We start from the raw sequence: 23,400 nt of genomic DNA on the forward strand, positions 1-23,400 counted from the left end.
CAAAGAAGCCCAAGTCGGGGCTTCAGAATTCCTTGAAGCCCCTTGTGAAGACATGCTCTGCTCTTGTCAATCTTTAATCACATTCCTTAAAATAGAAGAGGAACTTGGAGAAGCATGGCAGCCATGACTGGTGCCCAAGGAGGTAGCAAAATTTTCTAAGCTTTCCTAGGACTGTGCTGATTAACCAGGGCCCATATTGAGAGAAGAGGGCATAAATACTCTTTGGAGTATAACAGATGACTATTCTTCAGACTCTACCCTAACAGTTACCTCCCCTGAAGTAACTATTGGCTTTTAGTTCAGCAGGTATCCCGGGCCTTTTGCCATGTATTTTAATCCATATATATCTACCTATAAAGAATTTATAATACACTGGAGTCTTATTTTATGGGCATTTGAACTTTGCCAATCAGAAATACTGTCAAAATATTATATTTCAATTAAAAATCCACACAAAAATGTACTCATTATGTGAGGTAAACACCTACACTTATTATGCTCTCGAAGGGGGTAACCAGTTATCCCAACTGGTCATATCAAGCCAACAAGAAAAAGGATGAATTAATCAAACAGTGCAGAGAGGATTGGCTATTTGGAAGAACAGAGAGCTGCTAACCTCACACCACATATGACAAGAAACACCATGCAGGGATATATGAATAATCAATTTAACATATCTGCTTCACAAATGACAAAGGAAAGACATACCTGCCACAGTGCTCAGTTCCAAAAGGAATTTACTTTATGACAACGTAACAGCACGAGGCAGAAACACTTAACTTTCAACTAATAGAATAACTTTATTTCTAATACTGAGCCTTTATATAGGAATTTACAGGAATATAAAACATTGTGCTGCTTATTCTCCAATAGCTCCACCCAGACCTTCCCTTCTACATTCTCTGTGCCCACTTGTGCTCACCTGCAGGTGGCATCTGAGGGTTCTGGGGATTTGGTGCCAAAATTTTGGCACCATATGGCACAATATCTCCTATGAGGAGGCCCCTCCTCCATAAGAGCAGATCTTATTGGGCTCTGGTAACACTTGCTTCCATCCTTTGCCCCTTAAGGACTTAGAATGGTAATGACTTCCTGGTGACACTAGTCTCTAGGTGCTTCAATATCCCTTGTTTTGGGCCCAAACTACTGTACTGTAATAAGTCTGCCATTGAAGTCTTAGTTGAAGCAGAATTCTGTTTTTCACCAGAACCATGGCTGATACTAACAGCCATCCCTATACTAACTTGTCAAAAGAAGTAATTCTTCCCTAAGATTGCTGTATGGAACATTAACACTTAGAAAAGAATTCATCTGTATCAGGGGACTGCCTTCAGGTCTAAATAACAGACATCCCTAAGAATAAAGAAGAAGCCACTATTGCCACAGTAATACAAACTCCTAGTAGAGAGCAGGTCCAAAAAGAGTTGTGCAGCTTAGTGACATCACCTCTGAGCCAGGCTTTTCCCATCTTGTGTACTGTTATCTTCAGGCTATTGTCCTTCAGGATCACAACTATAATCTAGTGTAACATACAGACATTAACATGTCCAGCAGAAGAGAGAGAATCTCTTCCCATGTCATGACAATATTTTATCACTGAGATCTTTCCCCAAAGCACTGCAGAATATTTTCCAAATATCTCACTGCTCACATGTCCATCCCCCAAAAATCATTAGAATAAAATCTTCATGATTAACTTAGACTAATGTGGATTTACCCCTAAATCATCTGGGGGAAGGACGGACAAAGAGACGAAACAGCCCAGCAACTAAGAAGCAGGGATTGGCTGTTGGGTGGGCAGTATCTCTTGGAACTGCTTTTAATGTGTTCCAAGGAAGCAAAGGAAACAGTAGGACAAAGGAGAAAGAGACAGTATATTACAGTCGATTAAATTAAATACAAATACATAGTTCCTTTGTTACATACAACTCGGGTTACACACATCATGCCTAAATAGATACAGCAATGAAGCACCAAGAATATGACAAAGGCATTTCATTATATACCACTACTTTTTATTTGTAGAATGCAGTGAGCATTACTGTTCATAACTGATGTTAACCTTTGTGAAATTTATGTAAATATCGTTGTTATTAATAGCATTTACATTATTGACTGACCCAAGGCAGCTGAGTAACCTCAGAAAAATATTGTTTGGCTCTTTTATGGAAGTGGAAGCTCAGTAAAAATGGCCATACTCATTCACATATGCTAGCAAAGTCAGAAGAAAGGTAAGCAATATGGTTGTAAAATAGCATATACTGGCCATACTAAGAGAGACTCTGGTAGTATTTAGAATAAGATTGATGCAGAGGTAGTTAAAAACCTCACAGAAACATATTTTGCCTTCTTTATTGAAGAGGCCAATCGGCAATAATGTCCATAGCCATTTATTTATATCAGGAAATGGAAAAAGGGGTATGTGGCTTGTACTTTAAATTTTCCAAATGTATTTTCATAAATACACAGTGATGTGCAACTACTGTAAATATGTGACTACAGGTTCTCTGAGAAAACAAAACCCTGATTTGTAGAGTTTGCCAATTATTATGGTGTAAATACTCCCACTAAAGCCAAGCTACCAACATGATGGCACTGAATGTAGAGCTGGGAAGAGATGTCCAGTAGCACATCATTATACAGTATTCACCATGCAGAGTCAACAATACAAATAACCTAAAGAACAAAGATAACAGCAAAATACTGTAAAATAATTAGGAAGTGGTGAGTGTTGAGTACTTATTACCCTTGCTTTTAAAATATTTAACTGTAAGTTTTTATAGTTTAAATTTTAAATAATGACTCTGTTTAACAACTGGCTCACAAAATTCCTGAAAATTTAACAATCAGCAGTACTTGCAAGCCAGTATAAGCTTACTGCAGTACACCACTGTGTGTTGGTATGTGTGTATAAACATATTTACATATACATATGTACATAATTGTGTCAACCTATAAAGACACTGATGGTATCTAGTGTGGGAAATATTAATATATTTATAACCATAATAGTTACTTAACTAAGGGTTCAGAGTTTCTCTTCACAAGCATGTTGAGCTCTAATATACATATCAAGAATACCTCAAATTTCTATGATATTTGCATACTCACATAAGGCCTGCAAACATCAAGGACTCTTCACATAAATGTTTAATGCTGTTGTCATTTAACTTTTTTAAACTTAAGATTCTGTGAATATGACTAAATGAGTATCATCCATTATATTTACAATAAAATGTCAGCATCACATCCAGAATATGGCAGCACACAACATAAAGTCTAGATAAAGGTTTTTGCCACATTATTTAAATGAATTTCCCCTCAATATAAATTTTCTGATGGAAAGTTTCATTTTTTCTTGAAAGTTTTCAGATATTCGAAACATTATAAGGTTTTATTCTAGTACTAATTATCTGAAGTACAACAAAACCTCACTTTCTAATAATCTGTGGCATTCTTTGGGTTTCATTAATCTCATTTTAAAAACCTGCATAATGAATTTGAAAGAGTGGATAAAGGCTTCAGAACGTTCAGGATGCTGAAAGAGTTTTCACCCTCGTGTGAATTCTCTGATGTTTAGTGAGTACTGACCTCTGACTAAAGGTTTTCCCACATCCATTACACTCATAGGGTTTCTCCCCTGTGTGAGTCCTCTGATGTTTAGTGAGAGCTGATTTCTCACAGAAGGTTTTCCCACATTCGTTACATTTATAAGGTTTCTCTCCTGTGTGAGTTCTTTGATGTACAATGAGGTTTGATTTTACACAGAAGGATTTCCCACATTCATTACATATAAAGGGTTTCTCTCCTGTGTGTGTTCTCTGATGCACAGTTAGGGCTGACCTGTGGCAGAAGGATTTTCCACATGCATTACATTCATAGGGTTTCTCCCCTGTGTGTGTTCTCTGATGTTCAGTGAGGTTTGACTTCACACAGAACGTTTTTCCACATTGCTTACATTCATAGGGTTTTTCTCCTGTATGTGTTCGCTGATGGTTGGTAAGATGTGGTTTCTGACAAAAGGACTTCCCACATTCAGTACATTCATAGGGTTTCTCTCCTGTGTGTGTTCTCTGATGTTGAGTGAGGTTTGACTTCTCCCAGAATGTTTTCCCACATTCACCACATTCGAAGGTTTTTTCTCCTGAGTGAGCTCTTCGAAGTTGGGTGAGATGTGACTTCTTGTTGTAAGTATTTCCATTTTCATTGTGCTCATAAGGTTTTTCCCCCATGTGTACTATCTGATGTCTAAAGACGGTTGACTTTTCCCACATTTTGTGACTTACTTTATATTCATGGGGTATCTTTCTTGTGTAATTTCCCTGATGGATAATGAAAGCTGAACTGTCACAGAAAATGTGCCCATATTCATTGTAAGGATTTTCCCCTGTAAGAGCTCTCTGATGCCCCAATCTTAAATCCATATAGAAGGACTTCCCACAAATACTGCATTCATATGGCTCCATTTCCAAATGAGATAAATTGAGCTTTAAACTTTGGATGAAAGTTCTTCCACATTCATTATATTTACAGTGTGTCTCTCCTATCTGAGCTTTCTTGTTTGTGAAAGAGTCTGCCTCCCCATGGCAGCCTTGTCCATTTTCATTATACTCAAAAGGTGGATCAAAAATTGGCTGAGTGAGATCCTGGCTACGATTGAGGACATTCTTTTTTTGATTATATTTATAAGATCTCCCTCCAGTAGGAGTTTTCTCATGCCGAATATCAAGGAGAAATTTCTCATACACATTAAACTCATCAGGCTTCTTTCCAGAATAGTTCTTTCTATTAATAATTAAGCCTGAAATATTTTTCAAACTCATTTCACATGTGTCACATATCTTATACAGAAAATTTCTTGAAGGAACAGAGTCTGTACCTAGATTTAAAGTATTCCTTACTTTGTCACCACTATCTGTACTTAACATTTGGTTGGTGAAAGCAAGTTGCCAAAAATGTTCATCTTCATTTTCCTGGCTGCTCTCTATCAGGTCATCAAGTTTCCAGTCTTCTAGAAATGAGAAAAATAACCACATCTTATAAATCCTAGTACATTTTTAATGGAATTGGACTTTTACACTAATGCCCTACTACACAGTCAATTCTTTTGTTTTAGGCTCAGTTTTCTGGTGTAAACTAAATCCAAGTATACATTTCCTTTACCCTTCTGGTTTGAGTGGAAAATAAATACATGCTGCAGTGGAATACTTTATTAATATAACCTTTAAAACTGGACAGAAAACAGTGAAATAAATTCAAAGCACAGGGAACCGGTGAGTGGCTGATTCAGAAATCAGGAAGCTCAAGAGAATGGAGTGAGCCCAACAGAGACATTGAACACTGAATAAAGTGGCATTGAAGATTAGTAGACAAGGGCTTTCAGGGGATGAACTATGTTTGGTGGAGACAGAACAGTCTAGTCCTAATCCCCTCAGACACTGATTGCTGGGTGGGATTCCTACTAGAGTACTTGCTTCTACTCTACACATCAACACCAGACTAAAGTTCTGAAAACACCAAATTCCTCAGGTTCAGAAGAATTGTCTGCTAGCCCAGGATCTAGTTTTTCCTTTAATTCACATGGAATAATTATTTTTTAAAATGCTGTAAGAGCAGCAGGCTAGAATAATTATTTTTTAAAATGCTGTAAGAGCAGCAGGCTAGAGAAGGTGAAATGAACTCAAGACACGGTGAGCAAGGGATGGAGATTTTCTGAGCATTGTTCATGTAGGGAGCAGGAAACTACAAGAACTGGATGAGTTCAGCAAAAGAGGTTTTTTGTTTTTGTTTTGTTTTTTTAAAGGAAAATAGACTGTCTGAGAAACATATTAGAGGAAGTACTCAGTTTGACAGAGGAAGATTATGGTTTCTTGTCCTTATCTTCCCACAGCTTGATTACTGAGGTAGGATCCTCTCTAATATGCATGTTGCCATTCCTCTTTTTCCCATCTGATATAGCAACATCAAAATAAATTTCTGAAAGCACCTATTTCCTCATGTTTTAAGGGACAGTGTTTTAACCCAGACTCTAACTCTCTATCTAGCTGTGATTCACAACAACACAAATGCCCAACAGGAAATACAAAATGGAGGAGGGGCAGACCATCTCTGCAAAACGACCAGGTTCATTTGGTTTTCTCACAGCTGTTAATGAAGTTGTCCCAACCATCAAGTCATATGTTTCTTTACTTCAGTCTGCTGGTCTACTTTTACCCAAAACAATTTTGTTTCTGAAGCAATACTGATTTTTAAGTCTGCTTTTATATCTAGGTTTATCTTTGCAGTGAGGTTTTCTGCTTTCATATCTAGCCTCATCTGTGGCTTTTACTTACTGGTGAGACCCATAATGATCACATTTTTCTATATGGTTCTGAGACCTTCAACAAACTTTATCATAAAAATTCTGTCTATACTTTACTGTTGGTATCCAATGCAACAATCTTAATTATGTGTTAAAAAAAAAATCTAGAACAGTCCTGAGCCCACTGCTCCAAAGACTAACTAATAGTTTTTATCGTGGCAAACACAAATCAAAACAAAAACTAGATTCACAGTAAGAGTTCAAATCACAATTCCACAAATCCATTAAAAAATATCTTTGCAACTCTAGCTGGAGCGCTCATAAACTGTTCATTCCCAACAACATATATTTCACTTAATTAGCTACACTCCAGCCTTGGCTCTCCTTGGGACCTGGACATCCTTCAGGAAATGCTACTTACTTTAATTGAAAACAACAAACCACAAAAATATTAATAAAAGAACAAAAGCCAACAAACTCTACAACATCCCTACCATGTTTAGCTTCCACTTGCTGCCTTAGAAGAAGTTACTGTCTGTTTAATTCACTGTAAAATAAAACAAATCCAGTGCTCAATGCTAAATCCTTTGTCATGACCACAGTCTAGCTCTTGACAGGTGTTACCAAAATCCTGTTTCCTCTGACTTCATTGAGGACACAGTACATTAATCATTCTTAGAAAGTAATGTTCATATGAATTATTTCCAACCTGTACATGAGGACAAAATAAGGAAATGTGCATTTAGGAAGAGTACTCCAGAATGCTTTCTGAATGGATGAAAAAGAGTGATCTCTTCTAAACTTGGCTCAACAAAGTAATTATTAAAATATCAGAATCAGGAAAAATATGAAAGGGTCTTCTCTTTTGGAAAACAAAATCTCAACAATGATAGAAACCCCAAGCAGCAGTCATATGATCAGGTCTGAGTTTTGGGGATACAGATACTAGTGGGTTAGGGTTACAAAATATGGACTATTTAAGGTGCAGCAAAAAATTGATCTCTAACTTAAAATAAGTGAAATAATAACAAGCCATTACATACCATACAATGTTTACACACTTTACATTTCCAATTTTAATTAAGTTTCTGAAAAGGCAAGATAAACAAAAGTAAAAGTTATAGAAAAAAAATAAAATATTTATAGGGGAAATTTAAGAAATAAGATAGTATGAGGTTTAGTATAAACTCTGAAGAGCAGAAAGAAAGACTCTGAGATATATACAACAGGACCACATTGTGACAGTCAATGGAAGGAGACTGTAAATTCATTTATTAATATGGGGCAACTTTGTTAGGCTAGTGAAAGATAAATTGGATGCTTTAGGTAAAAAAATAAAAACCAATTAGGAATTAGATCAAGTCAGGAATGACAGAACAGAGACACAGTTATTTTTTTTTTTTTTTTGGTGCTAGGCGGGCCTCTCACTGTTGTGGCCTCTCCCATTGCGGAGCACAGGCTCCGGACGAGCAGGCTCAGCGGCCATGGCTCACGGGCCCAGCCGCTCCACGGCATGTGGGATCTTCCCGGACCGGGGCACAAACCCGTGTCCCCTGCATCGGCAGGCGGATTCTCAACCACTGCGCCACCAGGGAAGCCCCCACAGTTATGGTTTTGAGTGACATCAGTGAAAAGTGAGAAAATGAAGAGATGAAGAAGATGGAAAGGAAAACAATATCAGTATTTGAAAAAACTAGTAATAGGGGATAACGGGTTCCATACCCTGATCCCATGGTTGCCATTTAAGGCAGTAATGGATGATTGAATGTTCCTTATTTGACCCCTAGGAAACCAGGCTCTCTAATTTTCTTGTACCCCAGACTGTTCCTCTCAGTCTCCTCTAATGACGAGATTTAATGGATTTACACACCTTGTAAAAGTGGTACCATCCCAGGACTACCTCTCTCATTTACAATCACTTAGAAAAGGAGACAGCAAACTATGACTGCAAGGCAGTGGTCCTAGAACTAAGGATGTTTTTTATGTTTTTAGATGGAAAATAACAGAAGAGGCAGCAGAGAGGAGTGGGGAGGAAGAGGTAAGAGGAGGAAGAGCAGCAGCAGCAACTGAGACCATGTGTGGCTCACGAAGCCTAAAATATTTACTGTCTGGTTTTTACAAAAAAGTTCGCCAATCTCTAATCTAGCTCCAACCACCACCTAAAGCTGACGCCTTTCGAATGGATACTTCTAGGTCTGGCCTCATTATGTACTTCATACAATGTATATATGAAATCACCTTTTCAATCCCAGATTCTAACAGTTACCTCAGCCTCTTGTGTCCAAATATAAAATTTGTAGTAACTCCCTTATAATCTCTCCTCCAAATTTTCTCTATCTCAGTAAATGGTATGCTAAGTTATCAAGTGCTTGAGACAATCACTGGAATCATGCTCAACTTCTCTCTCTCTCACACTCTGTATCCAACCCAATAGCAAATCCTCTTGACCTCATCTCCAAAATATATGTACAAATCCACCATTTCTCAGCACTTCCAACATAGCCTTAGACACTAGCCTCTCTCCTCCCGAGTACATAGTAGTGTACTGTTATTCCTTCCTTGCTCGTGCCCAAGCATCATCTACCCACCACATATTCACCACACAGAAGTCAGAGAGATCCTTTTAAATTATAAATCCAATCTTACAGCTTAATCTGATTTATGTTTACTCAAAAAGGCCTGAGGATTTCCCACATCACTCAAAGTAAAATTAATGGGTCTCCCATGGTACATGCTACTTATGACATCATCTACTACCAATCTCCCCCAGGCCTTCTCACCTCCAGCCATGCTGACATCCTTGCCATTCCTCAAACACCCTAAGAGCACACCTGTCTGAGAAGTTCAGCACCTGATGTTCCCTCTGTCTGGAATACTCAGAATCCACAGAGCTCACACTTTAATTTATTAGAGACTTGTCTATTGTGGACCTCATCAAAAAGGTTTTTCTCTTGACTTCCATACCAAATAGCACATGCCATCATTCTCCAACCCCCTTTTCACTGCTTTAACTCTCTACAGTATTTAACACCACCCAACACCATGTGTGTGTATACAAGCATGTATAACTCCATACAAATACACATACCTACACCTATAGACACTCTGTGATAATAGGGACATTCTTTTAATTACCTATAAACATAGTTGGGTCATATTGGGCGCTCAGCATATATTTGTTAAATGACTATATGGAAATATTGCATGAATACATACTACCTAACAAGAGATGTCCAAAGACAATACAGAGAAGGTGAACAATTTTAAAAGATAAAGTAACCAAGAAAAATTATCTCAGATGAAGCCAAATGAGTTTGGATTATGGATATAGATAAATCACTCTAAAATGTCAAATAACAAAGGGAAGCATTTATGAGTGAAAGTGACATATGGAGGAATGTGATTAAGGTAACAAAGGGATGTGGGCCAACTGTCCTTAATCACTTCCAAAGGTCTGGGGCTAAAAAATGTTTTTTTGGAAAAATAGTTCAAAGTTGATAAACCATAAACCAGTGCCCTAAGATCTCATTTCCTCTGGCTTCCATCTGCCTGTGAACTCACTAACTCACCTGAGCGGCACTGTTTTGGGAATCTTTCCTCTGATATCCAAGGTTCTTCTCCTTGCTCAATTTTGAAGATCACTTCTGGCTTAGTAATGCAATTCCCTATAAAGAAAATAACACAGGACTATGGCTCAACAGCCTGGCTTCAGGGACTCTGAAAAAATGATGGGGAAGAAATGTATAGCTTCAGGAGCTACCTAAAAGAGGTGCCTAAATGAACTAATCCTTAAAGAGGTAAGAATATAACATTCTTTATAGTGGCCAAAAGGGATCAGTCATCTGATCCCTTGAATCTCCATCAGGAAATTCCACAGGGAGTTCTTATGTTTCATCAACTAAGAAATGCATGCTACTCGTTTACATGGAGAAAAAATTCTTACCTACTGAGACAAGATGGCTGTAATTTTCCAGGATCACGTCTCTGTATAGTACCTTCTGAGCAGGATCCAGCAGGTACCACTCTTCCTGGGTGAAGTCCACACACACATCTTTGAATGACACTTGTTCCTGTAACAGTATATTCCTTTTCTATATGAAATTGTCAGAGCTCTATGAGTGGTAAATATTTAAAAGAACTAATCTCTTTAGAGTTTACTAAAAATTGGTATATAGGATTGCCTTCTTTTATGCTATCCTATGTAAGAAAAAAGTAATATCTTGTACAAACTGAGTTTCCACTAAGGGGGTGGAACTAGTTGCTACAAATGTTATTCCTGATAAGGAGACATACACACTAACATTTATTAAATTAGACATTGTAGGAGCTAGCATTATGCACAAAGTAGATTGGGGTTACCAAGAAAAAGTTCTTTCATATTATCTTTTATATTATAAAGTTAACTGTCACTAAGGAAGTAAAACTTTCAGTTGTTAAAATGAACAGAGGGATTAAAATTAATATGGTACAGGCCCTAACCAAGTTCAGCCCGTGACTGATTAAAGTGACCAGTCCTGTACTCTGCCTGCCCAACAGAGAAACGGATGAATCCTCTCTGCTAAAAGAGATCATTTTCTGGAGCCTCTACCAATATTTGTGTCGTTAAATACAATGTTTGGCATCCAATAAAAAATTTCATGTTATATGAAGAGACAAAAACCAAGGAAAAAAAGAAAATAAAAGCGTACCCATAGGACACTCAGATATTGGAACAAACAAGAACTTCAAGATGAGTTATAATTAATATGTTCAATAAAATAGAGGAAAATATGAACAAAATAAATGAAAGGATGGGAGAAGTTCAGCAGATATGTGGTATGTGTGTTGTGGAGAAAGAATTAACAGAGCAGGCCTGAGACTGCTATCCTCTGAAAGATCAGCTACAAGGGTGTTTCTTGGCTGGCATCTGGGAACTTGGATTTCAGGAGGGTTTTTACCAGTCCTTAATAAGAATGGTTCACTGAGCCTAAACTGTTTGTGTAAACAATATGATTTTTGCTGCACACATACATTCCTTCTGGAGTCTGGAATTTTGTTATATGCTAAGCAGAAAGCACCTATGTGACTAGCCCCTGATAAACATGCTGAACACTGAGTGTCTGTTGAGCTTCCCTGGCAGACATTTCACATCTGTTGCCACATCTCACTGCTAGAGGACTTAAGTGTGTCCTGGGAGAAAACTCTTAGAAGCTTGTGCCTGGTGTCCTCTGGACTATGCAGCATGTGTCTTTTCCCTTTGCTGATCGTGCTTTGTATCCTTTCACTTCAATAAGTGATAGCAGTAAGTACAACTACATACTGAGTCATCTTAGCAAATCACTGAACCTGGTGATGGTCTTGGGGACCTCTGATACATGTGTATACAAACACACACAGATACATACATACTTGCATAAAATGGGCATTCCAAAGTTGAAAATTATAATATCTGAAATTAAGAACCATTAGATGGGTTCAAATCATATTAGAGAAAGAAGACACAATCTGAAACATATTCATCTAACAAAGGAGTATCAAAATACATACAGCAAAAACTGATAGAAATGAAAGGAGAAATAGACAAATCTAAAACCATAGTTGGAGTCTTCTATCTTGAGCGATTGAGCAGGCAGAAAATCAGTAAGTATACAGATGACCTGCACAGCACTATCAGTCAACATGATCTATATGGCATCTGTAGAATATTCCATCCAAAAAAATAAAACACACATTCTATCATTCTATTCTAGCTCATATGGTCAATTCACCTAGATAGACCTTAGTCCTGACCACAAAACACACCTTAGCAAATTTAAAACAATAGCTATCATACAAAATATGTTCTCAGACCACAATGGAATTAAATAGAAATCAATAAGCAAGAGATAACTGAAAAATCCCAAATAGTTGAAAATTAAACAACATATGTTACACTTATAAATAACCTACAAGTCAAACCTATAACCTATAAGTTTTAAATAACCTATAAGTCAACCTATAATAACCTGTAAGTCAAAGAAATCTCAAAAGAAATTTTAAAATATTTTAAATGAAATGGAATAAAAATGAAAATACCACGTATCAAAATTTGTGCGATGCACTGTAAGCAGTGCACAGTGGGACATGTATAGCATCAAATGTATATATTAGAAAAGATTTAAAATCAAAAACCTAAGCTTCTATCTTAGTGAACTAGAGAAAAAAGGTAAATTAAGCCTAAACCAAGCAAAGTAAAGGAAATAATAAAAATTAGAATAAATCAATTAAATTGAAAATGTGAAAAAAATACAAAAAGCCAATGAAACCCAAAGTTGCTTCTTTGAAAAGATCAATAAAATTAATAAACCTCCAATCTAACCAAGAAAAAAGAGGAAAATTGGAAATCTCAGAAATGAAAGATAGGTTGACACTACTAAGCCTAATGACATTAAAAAATAATAAGAGAAGACTACAAATAATTCTATTCCTGAAAAATTGGTAACGTAGATGAAACTGACAAAATCCTTAAAAGAAACAGCTACTAAATTCACACAAGTAGATACAGATAACCTGCATAGACTCATTTCTGTTAAAAAAAAAAAACTGAATCAATAATTAAAACACTTCCAAAATAGAACCAAACCCAGATGGCGTCACTGGTGAATTCTACTATACATTTAAGGAAAAAATAATAACAATTCTCCATAATCTCCTCTGGTAAATAATACCTCCAAACTCAATACATGAGGCCAACATTACCCTAATACCAAAACTAGATAAAGACACTATGAGAAAAACAAAGACTAATGTCTCTCAATAACATAGATGCAAAAATTCTCAAATATTGGCAAATCAAATCTGACAATGTATAAAAAGAAATACAAACCACAACCAAGTGGAATTTATTGCAGGTATGGAAGGCTGGGTCGGCATTAAAAAAATCAATCAGTATAATCCAACATATCAATAAGCCAAAGAAGAAAAATTACATGATCATATCAATTAATGAAGAAAAAGCATTTGACAGAATTCTTCAGTCATTCGTGATAAAAACTCTCAGCAAACTAGGAATAGAGGGGAACTTTCCCGACTTGATAAAGAAGCTAACATCATACTTAATGTTACGAGACTGGACACCTTTCCCCTAAGTGCAGGAACAGGGCAAGGATGTCCTGTCTTAATACTCGTATTCAAGTCCTAGCTAGTACAGAAAGACCTACAACAAGACAAAACAAACAAAAAAACTGAAACAAAATTTAAAACAAATATGATTAGAAAGAAAAAATAAAACAGTCTTTATTTGAAGTCAACATTGTCTATATAGAAAGTCCCAAAGAATCTACAAAAAGAAAAAGAAAAAAAATCCTGGAAGTAATAAGCAAATATAGCAACATCATAGGATACAAGGTCAATATTAAAAAGTCAACTGTTTTCCCATATCAGAATAAACAATTGGAATTTCAAATTTTTGAATGAAAAAAATACCATTTACAATACAACTACCAAGAAAAAGTATTCAAATATAAATCTAACACAATATATTTCAGGGATATGCAGAAAAACAAAAACTGATGGAAGAAATCAAAGATCTAAATAAATGGAGAGATATTCCATATTCATCAATCAGAAGACTCAGTATTGTTAAGACGTCAATTCCTTCCAACTTAATCTATAAATTCAGTGCAACTCAAATAAAAATCCCAGCTATTTTGTAGACACTGAAAAAATGATTCTAAAATTTAAATAGGAAGGTAAAGGACCTAGAATAGCCAACATAATATGGAAGAAGGAAAAAGAGGATATACATTACCTGATTTCAAGACATATAAAGCTACATGTAACCAAGACAGTGTGTTGAGAGACACATAGATCAGTGAAATAGAATAGAGGTCCCAGGAACAGATCCACTGATATATAGTGAACTGATTTTTTTTTTGTAATTGAGGTATAGCTGATGTACACTACTATATAAGTTTTAGGTGTACAACATAGTGATTCACAATTTTTAAAGATTATATTCCATTTATAGTTATTATATAATATTGGCTATATTTCCTATGTTATACAGTATATCTTTGTAGCTTATTTATTTTAGAGATACTAGTTTCTACTTCTTAATTCCCTACCCCATCTTGCCCCTCCCCCTTCCCTCTCTCCACTGGTAACCACTAGTTTGTTCTCTATATCTGTGAGTCTGTTTCTTTTTTGTTACATTCAGTCAGTGTTTAGTATCAATATGAACTCACGGCTAGTTATTTTTTACCTTGTTTATAGTCCAGTACTACCTTGTTTATTTTGTTGCTCAAATTGTTTCAGCTTGATTATTAAATAGAGCACTTTCAATATGCTTTCATTAAAGGCACAATGGCATTCAAATGGAGAAGATAGTCTTTGGACAAATGATTCTTCAACAACTGTACCTCTATGCAAAAAAATGAACCTAGACACAGACCATACACCTTATACAAATATTAACTAAAAATTAATCACAGACCTAGAAGTAAAATGCAAAACTATTAAATTTCTAGAAGACAACATAGAACATAGGAAATCTATGTGATCTTGGATTTGGTGATGACTTTTTAAACACAACAGAAAAAAGCACATTCCATTAAAAAAAATACACGGGTTGGGTTTCATTTAAAATAAAATATTTTGCCCTGCAAAAGCCATTTGTAAGAAGATGAAAGGACCAGCCACAGACTGGAAGAAAATATTTGCAACATAAATATCTAATAAAGAAGTTGCATTCAAAATATGCAAAAGAACTCTGAAAACGCAATAGTAAGAAAACAAATCACCTAATAGAAAAATGGACCAAAGATATGAATAAACATGTCAAGCAAAGACATATGGATAGCAAATAAATTTATGAACAAATGCTCAATATCATCTGTCATTAGGGAAATATAAATTAAAACAAAAATGAGATACCATGACACATCTACTGGAACAGTTAAATCCAAAACAATGACAACATCAATTTCAGTTCCAGATGCAGAACAAGAGGAATTCTGATTCACAGTTGGTAGGAATGTAAAATGATACAGTACTTTTGAAAAACTGGTTGGCAGTTTCTTACAAAGCTGAACAGTCTTAACATATGATCAGGCAGTTTCACACCCTAGCTATTTAAAAATGTATGTCTATGTAAAAACCTACGTTTCTAGCAGCTTAATTCATAATGACCAAAAACTGGAAGGAACCAAGAGTCCATGAGTTAATGACTCAGAAATCACTTATACATGTATGCTGGAATTGAACAATTAAGTAAATGAAATGTGGATGGTGGTAGCCAGATTGCTAGAGTGGGAGTTACAGACAAGCAAGGAGAGAAGGCTAGAATGTTCCATGTGATAATGATTACAGCAGGGGACATCAGTGTGAAATAATACTTAGCTTAATGCAAACACAGACGGTTACATACTGAAATATTTATAGATATGTGTATATATATATGTAAGTTAGTATACACATGTATTTTCTTGTTCAGTCAGCTGAGAGGGTCTCTAAGGAATTAGAAACTAGTAGCAATCCAGCCCCCCAATCTTGGTTTCTAATACCATGCTCCAATAAAAGGAACCAGAGCTCTTCAGGGAAAGATGGCTAATTCTAGGGCAGCAAATATAAGATAAGCCTGGACTATCTTCTACTACCAGAAAGTATAGTAGAAGTACTCAAACAAACACACAATAATGGGGTATATCAGAAGGACACAGGAACCAGTTGAAAGTGTTCTATTTAATAACCAAGCTGAAACAATTTGAGCAACAAAATGAACAAGGTAGTACTGGACTATAAACAAGGTAAAAAATAACTAGTCATGAGTTCATATTGATATTAAACACTGACTGAGTTAATAAATACACAAGTCTCCTGTGCAGAACTCCTAATAATTTATGTGGATACTCCACCATGAAGGAGGTGTAGCATAGCTCCCTACTTTCTTCCAAAGGGTACAGTATGAAAACAGAGGAAAAAGGAATAACTTTGCAGTGGAGAAAATTGACCACATGACCTCAGCCACATGATCAAAAGTGATTCATCATCTGTTGAAAAGTGAAAAGTCACATGGAGAGCATTTACCCTGATGTTACCAAATGGCACTCTACCTTTGTGGTCTTTCTCCAAGAAAACAATTACCCCAGTATAATCACAAGAAAAACAGCAGACAATTCCCACGTGAGGGACATTCTACAAAACACCTGTCTTGTACTCCTCAAAACCGACAAGGTCACCAAAAACAAGGAAAGTCTGAGAAACTGTCACAGCCAAGGGGAGCCTAAGGAAACATGATGACTAAGTGAAATGTGGTATCCTGAAGCAGAATACCTGCATGGGGAAATAAAACCATGAACAATCATCAAAAGACAAATGATATACCAGAAAATAACTCATATAAAAGACAAGCATTAGTACCCCTAATATACGAAGAGCTAACCAGACATTGAAAAAAAGAAAAAGCCAGAAACCTAAGAGCAAAATGGGCAAAAGATATGAACAGATAGTTCACAGAAATATAAAAACAAGACACCTTTTAGATGCATGAAAAAAATCTTCAACCTCTCTCATAGTTAAGATAATTACAGATGTAAACTACATAAAATACTAATTTTTACCTATCAGTTGCCAAAATCCAAAAGTGAACCACGTATTTCTATGGGAGAAGCTATGGAGAAAAAGCACTATCATGCAGTACCAATGGAAATACAAAATGATACTATCTATAATCCCACCAAAAGGATCAATTTTATCAATTGCATTCAACCCTTTGACCTGGCAATCTCACTTCTGGGAATTTATCTGATAGAATAAACCTACATGTACAAGGCTATTCATTAAAACATGGTTTGTAGTAGCAAAAGGTTGGAAATAGTTAATAACTAGTTTAATAAACTATGGAACATTCGCAATTGAATTGCCATGTGATTGTTAACAAAGAAAGACGTTCTGTTACAGAAAGATCCCTGGGAACAGGCTGAAAAAACAAGTGAAAAAAGGAAAAAAAAAAAGAAGAAGAAGAATGGGAAATAGTGTATACACTCACTACTCAGTGTGGTTCCCTGAGCAGCAGAATCAACTACATCTGGGAGCTGATTAGAAATGCAGACTCCAGGGCCCCACCCAGATATACTAAATCAAAATCTGCATTTTAACATGTTGCCAGGGATGTACAGGTGCATCTAAATTTAACAAGTTCTAATAATAGATTCCCTTTAAAATAAAGGCCGGGAGCACATATTTTCTTTCAACTGAATAAAGAAACACTGGGAGGACAAACAAGAAATAGAAATAATGTATACCTATAGTACGGTGACAATACACTGCAGTTCGTCTGGGACTGTCCCAATATATGCCAGCTGTCTCAGCATAATTGTTAATAAAACCTCTTTCACTCTCAGTGAAAGTGTCACAGTTTAGATGAGAAATAAATGTCACCCTACCTGGAGAAAGCGTCAGCTACAGACAGGATGGGGTGTGAATTTTTACTTACTTTTTTTTTTCATGTTTTAGCCGTGCCAAGCAGCATGCGGGATCTCAGCTCCCCGACCAGTGATTGAACCCACATCCCCCCGCAGTAGAAGCACGGAGTCTTAACCACTGGACCACCAGGGAAGTCCCTTTACTTACTTTTTTTGTATCACTTACTTTTTTTTTTAACCATGTTAATATACTAACAATTTTTAATTATTTCATTTTTTAAAAAAAGACAAAAACAGTCAGGAAAAATAGGTATACTGGGAAGGGCAGTTGGCTTAGATAAGCAGGGGATAAGCTTATCCCTAGATAACCTAGGGATAAGCAATGTTGGGGCAAAAGGCAAAGCCAACTTCATGAGGGACAGAAGTTAGGAAAAGGAGAGCTAGGAGGGTAGTTTCATAGACAACAGAGGAGACTTTCAAAACAAAGAGACTATGGATAATAGTACCAAATGCTACAAAAGGGTCAAGTAAGACAAAGACAAAAACTGGATTTGATTACAATTTGGTGATCTTTTCCAGAACTGATTCAGGTGAGTGGTGGTGAAGAAGCAAGACTGCGTGTATTAGGTTGAAATGGAAATGCAGAAACAAAAGCCAGGACTACCTGCTACTCAAGCTAGAAATAAAAATGAGCTGACACGAGGTTTTATAAACCTTTAGAAACTTTAGAAAATACATTTTAAGACAAAATGGCAATAAACAAAAAAAACTCACCTGGGATTTGTTCATTTTTCACTCTTAGTGGAGGAGGGAGAGCTGAGGGAGAAGGAAGAAGGAAGTAAGAACTTGGCCTGCCTTGTAGTTCCTGGATTCACCTGCCTACACAGCTCCACACACAAGATACTTACTTGTCCATGTGTGGCTCCGATTTATGTTGAGCTTAGACATGATACTTTTCACTGAGTGAATGTTAACATTTGTTTCTTATTGATTTATTACCAATTTAGGTTCTGTGACACAGAAAAATTAAAAACATGAGATGAGTTTAACATTGAACAGTAATCTTAAGGAGGGAACACTATGGATCTGCCAAAACTGATGTTGCAGGGGGAGAAAAACACCTCAAACCATATTGTTCATCTGGTTATCTGCTAACACCATTAATCCTATAAGGTCAGATAATCCAAGAAACCTCTGAAAAAAGGGATGGGAGTGTTTAAGGCAAGATTTTTTTTTTTTTTAATGTTCTCACCTGCTTACAATTTTCAGAAGGATCTTTTAATAAAAAACTAACTTAGACCCAACAGTCACAAAATGGGCAGTGGCCCACGAATCTGCAGACCTGACTTTCAGTCTCGATTCTACCACTAACAAATTGCATGACCTGAGCCACTCACCTTCTCAGGCTCAATTTTCTTTTTTTTTTTCATTTTTCAAGTAAGCAACAGATAACCCAAAAAGGACCTGCCTGCACTACCCACCTCAGGAAAGAGTGACTGGAGAATGAGGGGAGGAGGAGGTAGGTGTTAGGGACAGATAATGACAGAATTTCCTTAGCTATGACTGGTGAGCCTTTCAACCCCGACCATGCCTTTACAAACTCTCCAAACAGGTGACATTTCCTGTGCAGCCTGCATGCCCACCCATCTCAGCTCCAGCTCACCTCTCTCTTCTTAAATTTGTCTCAGACCTTCCACCGTCACACAGCCTTCGATGGCTTCAGGATACCGTGTCATGATTATACACAACAAATAACAAATGAATACATAATAAATAATAACTTGGGATCTGGGTGATGTTAGAGCCAGGAAAAGGCCTTGGTGGCTAGCTGGTCCAGCCCCCTCCAATCCCATTTCACAAACGAATTAACTGAGGAATGGAGGCCCTAGAGACTTATCCAAGCTCCAGCCGCCTGTATTACATACAAAACAAATACAACAGCAGCTAAGAAAACGTGAGCGCTCAAAACAACACAACGTGGCAAGCACTCTAGATATCGGCATTTTACAGCTAAGCAAAACAAATCTCCCAGCAGTTATTTGGTCCAGGAAATTCATGTACTTCCGAGTCCCTTCCTGGAGCAGTCGTTCTCTCCCACAGCCTCCCTGCGCCCCGTAATCCCAGCGCACAAGCGACGCACACGCACACGTCACTACGTGAAACACACGCACACGCACGCGCACTCGCTTTTCCCCGCATTCCTCGCCCCTCCCCGTAGGCCCAGATCACACGTCACGCACGCGCTCTCTCCTTGACAACCCCGCTCCCTCCCCGCGGGCCTAGCGCACACGTCACGCACGCGCACTCCCCACTCGCGGCCACACGACGGCGCCGCCCGCTCAGCTCAAGGGCTGAACAGCTGAAGACTGAGCGAGCCCGAGAGTCCGCGTTCCCGCGCGGGACTCCGGCCTCTCTCGGCAGAGGCGCCGCCGCCTGCAGTCTCTTCAGTTCTGCAGGCGCCGCTGACTCCTGGGGTCCTGCCGATGTTCGCGGGGCTCCAACCTACCACCCGGCACTGCTGCCTCCGCCGGCTCCCCGAGCCGCGCGGTGTCCCCTCGGCCCTCGCCCCCACCCTGTGGGGCTCACCCGCAGCTCCCTCGCCGCGTGGACCTGGAGGCCAGGGATTGTTTCCCACGAGGGGCTGGAGGCCGGGGAAGGACGAGCCGGGCGGAGAAGGCGGGGATGCACATGCGCAGAGGGAGGGAGCGGCGTGGCGCGGTGGCGGCGAGCTGGAAGTTGGCTCCTGGCAGATTGGGTTGGAAAAGTGGCTCTACCTTCAGAAGCAATGCCTCACTCCTAAATTGTACAAAAGTAAGCTACTAGTAGTACAGTACCTAGCTAACGGTTTTTATGACGATTAAGGGCGTTTACACTGTAAAAGCAATTAGGATGGCGTCTGGCACATAAATTGTTCAGTACGTTTCTTAAGATTACCTTGCCCAGTATACACCATGCCCACTTCTTTAGAAATCAGCTGGAGAGTTTTTGCTTTGTTGACTGAATTGAGAGATTACTATCTGATATATTCACTCCTGCTACCTGGACCCTGGATTCTGTCCCTGTCCCAGAGATGCATGTCAAAGCAGTGTGCGTTTTCGACTAGACACAAACCAAGAGAAGCAAAGTGGTACATGAATTTCATTTATGAACGTGGACAGATGTTATTTTAGTTTTGATAAATTTATCTTCTATACTTGACAAGAAATCTATGTAAACTAAAATAATATCTGTGAGCAGCCTAGTTATTCTCCGGAATGAGGAAAAAAGCAACATAGCAACTCAGTATTAATAATAAAAACTGTTCCTATGTAAGAAACTTCACACACCAAACTTAAGAGGAAAGCACTTTATCATCTCTCAGAAATGCTTTACCTGGAACCAAATATACATTCTTTTATGTATGATCATATGGGTGTATTATTTTATGATGAACTTTTCATAAAAAATATGTAGTTAACTCTTTGATCAGTGTCATTTAACTTTTTTTTTTACTAACTTCAGATTTACAGAAGAGTTGCAGAGATAGTTCCCATATACTCTTCACCCAGTTTCACCTAATTGTTAACATTTATTTATTTATTTTTATTCAGCTGCATCAGGTCTTAGTTGCGGCACACGGGACCTTCGCTGCAGCGTGAGGATTTCTCTAGTTGCGTGCGCATGCGGGCTCAGTTGCCCTGTGGCAGTGGGATCTCAGTTCACCCACCAGGGATCAAACCCAAGTCCCCTACATGGGAAGGCATACATATTCTTAACCACTGGACCACCAGGGAAGTCCCTCTAATTGTTAACATTTTACATAACCATGGTACATTTACCAAAACTAAGAAAGTGATACGGGTACAATTGTATCAATTAAACTACAGAGTTTATTCAGAGTTCATCAGTTTTTCCATTAATACGCTTTTACTGATCCAGGATTCAATCCAGGATACCACAGTACGTTTAATCATCAAGTCTGTTTGGTCTCGTCCCATCTGCAATAGTTTCGTGGTCTTTCCTTGTCTTTCATTACCTTCGGATGTTTGAAGAATAGTGGTCAGATATTATGAAGAGTGTCCCTGACTTTGAGTTTGTCTGACATTTTCTCCTGGTTGGACTGAGGTTATAAATTTTTAGAAAGAATACCACAGAGAGGATGTGTCCTACCTATATATGAGGGGACACATGATATCAACACAACTTATATTAACCTTGGTTACTAGGTGAAGGTGGTGTCTGACAGGTTTCTCCACTATATCTTTAGGATTTTTCCCTTTCCAATCTATGCTTAGAGGTGGGTTACTAAGTCCAGTGCACTCAGTGGGAGCGGAAATAAGCTCCATCTCAAATTTAGGATCATATTTTTAAATCACCACATTTAGTAGTAAATTTGGGATGAGAACCGTTAAGGCTATGCAACTATACTATTCCTACTTTGAGCTTTGGCCATTGATTTTAGCTTTCACTGGTGGATCTTGCCTGCAACAGTTATTACTGTGGTGTTCCAACTGGTGATTTTATATTTCACCTTTTTCTTCTATATTTATTAATTGGGAATCCCCTGTAAGGGAAAACTTTCATTTCCAGCATTTATTTATTACATCATTTATTTATATCAGTGTGGATATTTATTTTTTTTCCTAACCATGGTTATTCAACCCACCTTCTCACTCAACCATTGGCACTCTCTGATCTGTCTTCTGTTCTATAATTTTACCCTTTTCAGAATGTCAAATGGAATTATATGTATCTCCTGGGTTTGGCTTAGCAAAATTCATTTAAGGTTCATTCATGTTGTTGCTCCCTTTTTTTTTAAGGTCAGTTCCTTTTCCCTCTTTTAATTTCATCCAATACTATTATGTTATTATGTTGCTCAGATTGTTCTGTGTTTGGGCATTGAGAGCTATCGTAGGTTAGCTTTTGGATCCTCTTAAAGTATTCCTATCATTTTAAAGAAATAACAGTTTTATTGAGATATAATTCATAAAACATACAACTCACTCATTTAAAGTGTACAATTCAGTCGTTTTTAGTGTATACACAGATAAGAATGATCATCACCACAGTCAGTTTTAGAGCACTTTCATCAACTCAAAAGAAACACCATACGCTTTAGCTATCATCCCCCTATACCTTCATCTCCCCAATGCCATGCAACTACTAATCTATTGTTGTCTCCATATAAATGGAATCAAACAATATGTGGCCTCTTGTGACTGATTTCTTTCACTTTACATAATGTTTTTCAAAGTTCTTCCATGGGCTTCGCTGGTGGCACAGTGGTTAAAAGTCCGCCTACCAGTGCAGGGGACACGGGTTCGAGGCTTGGTCCAGGAAGATCCCACATGCTGCGGAGCAACTAAGCCTGTGCACCACAACTACTGCGCCTGTGCTCTAGAGCCCACGAGCCACAGCTACTGAAGCCGGCACGCCTAGAGCCTGTGCTCCACAACAAGAGAAGCCACTGCAGTGAGAAGCCCGCACACTGCAATGCAGAGTAGCCCCCGCTCGCTGCAACTAAAGAAAGCCCATGCACAGCAACGAAGACCCAACGCAGCCAAATATAAATAAATGAAATAAATTTATTAAAAGAAGTTGTTCCATGTTTTATCACGTATTAATGCTTCATTCTTTTTTTATGACTGAATAATATTCCCTTGTATGGAATAGTTTTGTTTTGTACCAGTTTTCTTTATCCCTTCATCAGGTGATGGACATTTGGATTGTTTCCACCTT

The 23,400-nt window shown here is 37.8% G+C and overlaps 1 protein-coding gene across 6 annotated transcripts; it reads right to left on the reverse strand.

Moving 5' to 3' along the window:
* Window positions 1–1,993: 1,993 nt before the first annotated feature.
* On the reverse strand, window positions 1,994–20,374 carry ZNF248 (zinc finger protein 248). Of its 6 annotated transcripts, XM_059055053.2 has the most exons (7): window positions 20,269–20,369; window positions 19,346–19,399; window positions 18,591–18,692; window positions 18,457–18,498; window positions 10,245–10,371; window positions 9,871–9,966; window positions 1,994–5,011 (listed from the first exon to the last, which is right to left on the reverse strand). In XM_059055053.2, exons 4-7 carry the CDS (start codon window positions 18,469–18,471, stop codon window positions 3,531–3,533), a joined length of 1,719 nt encoding a protein of 572 aa, XP_058911036.1. In that variant the 5' UTR covers window positions 18,472–18,498; window positions 18,591–18,692; window positions 19,346–19,399; window positions 20,269–20,369; the 3' UTR covers window positions 1,994–3,530. The 6 variants fall into 6 exon arrangements, with proteins under 6 accessions (XP_058911036.1, XP_058911035.1, XP_066881747.1 ...); XM_059055052.2 differs by lacking the exon at window positions 19,346–19,399 and having other exon boundaries at window positions 20,269–20,374; XM_067025646.1 differs by lacking the exon at window positions 20,269–20,369 and having other exon boundaries at window positions 1,994–5,008; window positions 19,346–19,844.
* Between the last annotated feature and the right edge of the window lie 3,026 nt (window positions 20,375–23,400).

Source organism: Kogia breviceps, chromosome 2, assembly GCF_026419965.1.
Source record: "Kogia breviceps isolate mKogBre1 chromosome 2, mKogBre1 haplotype 1, whole genome shotgun sequence".
NCBI lineage: Eukaryota > Metazoa > Chordata > Mammalia > Artiodactyla > Physeteridae > Kogia > Kogia breviceps.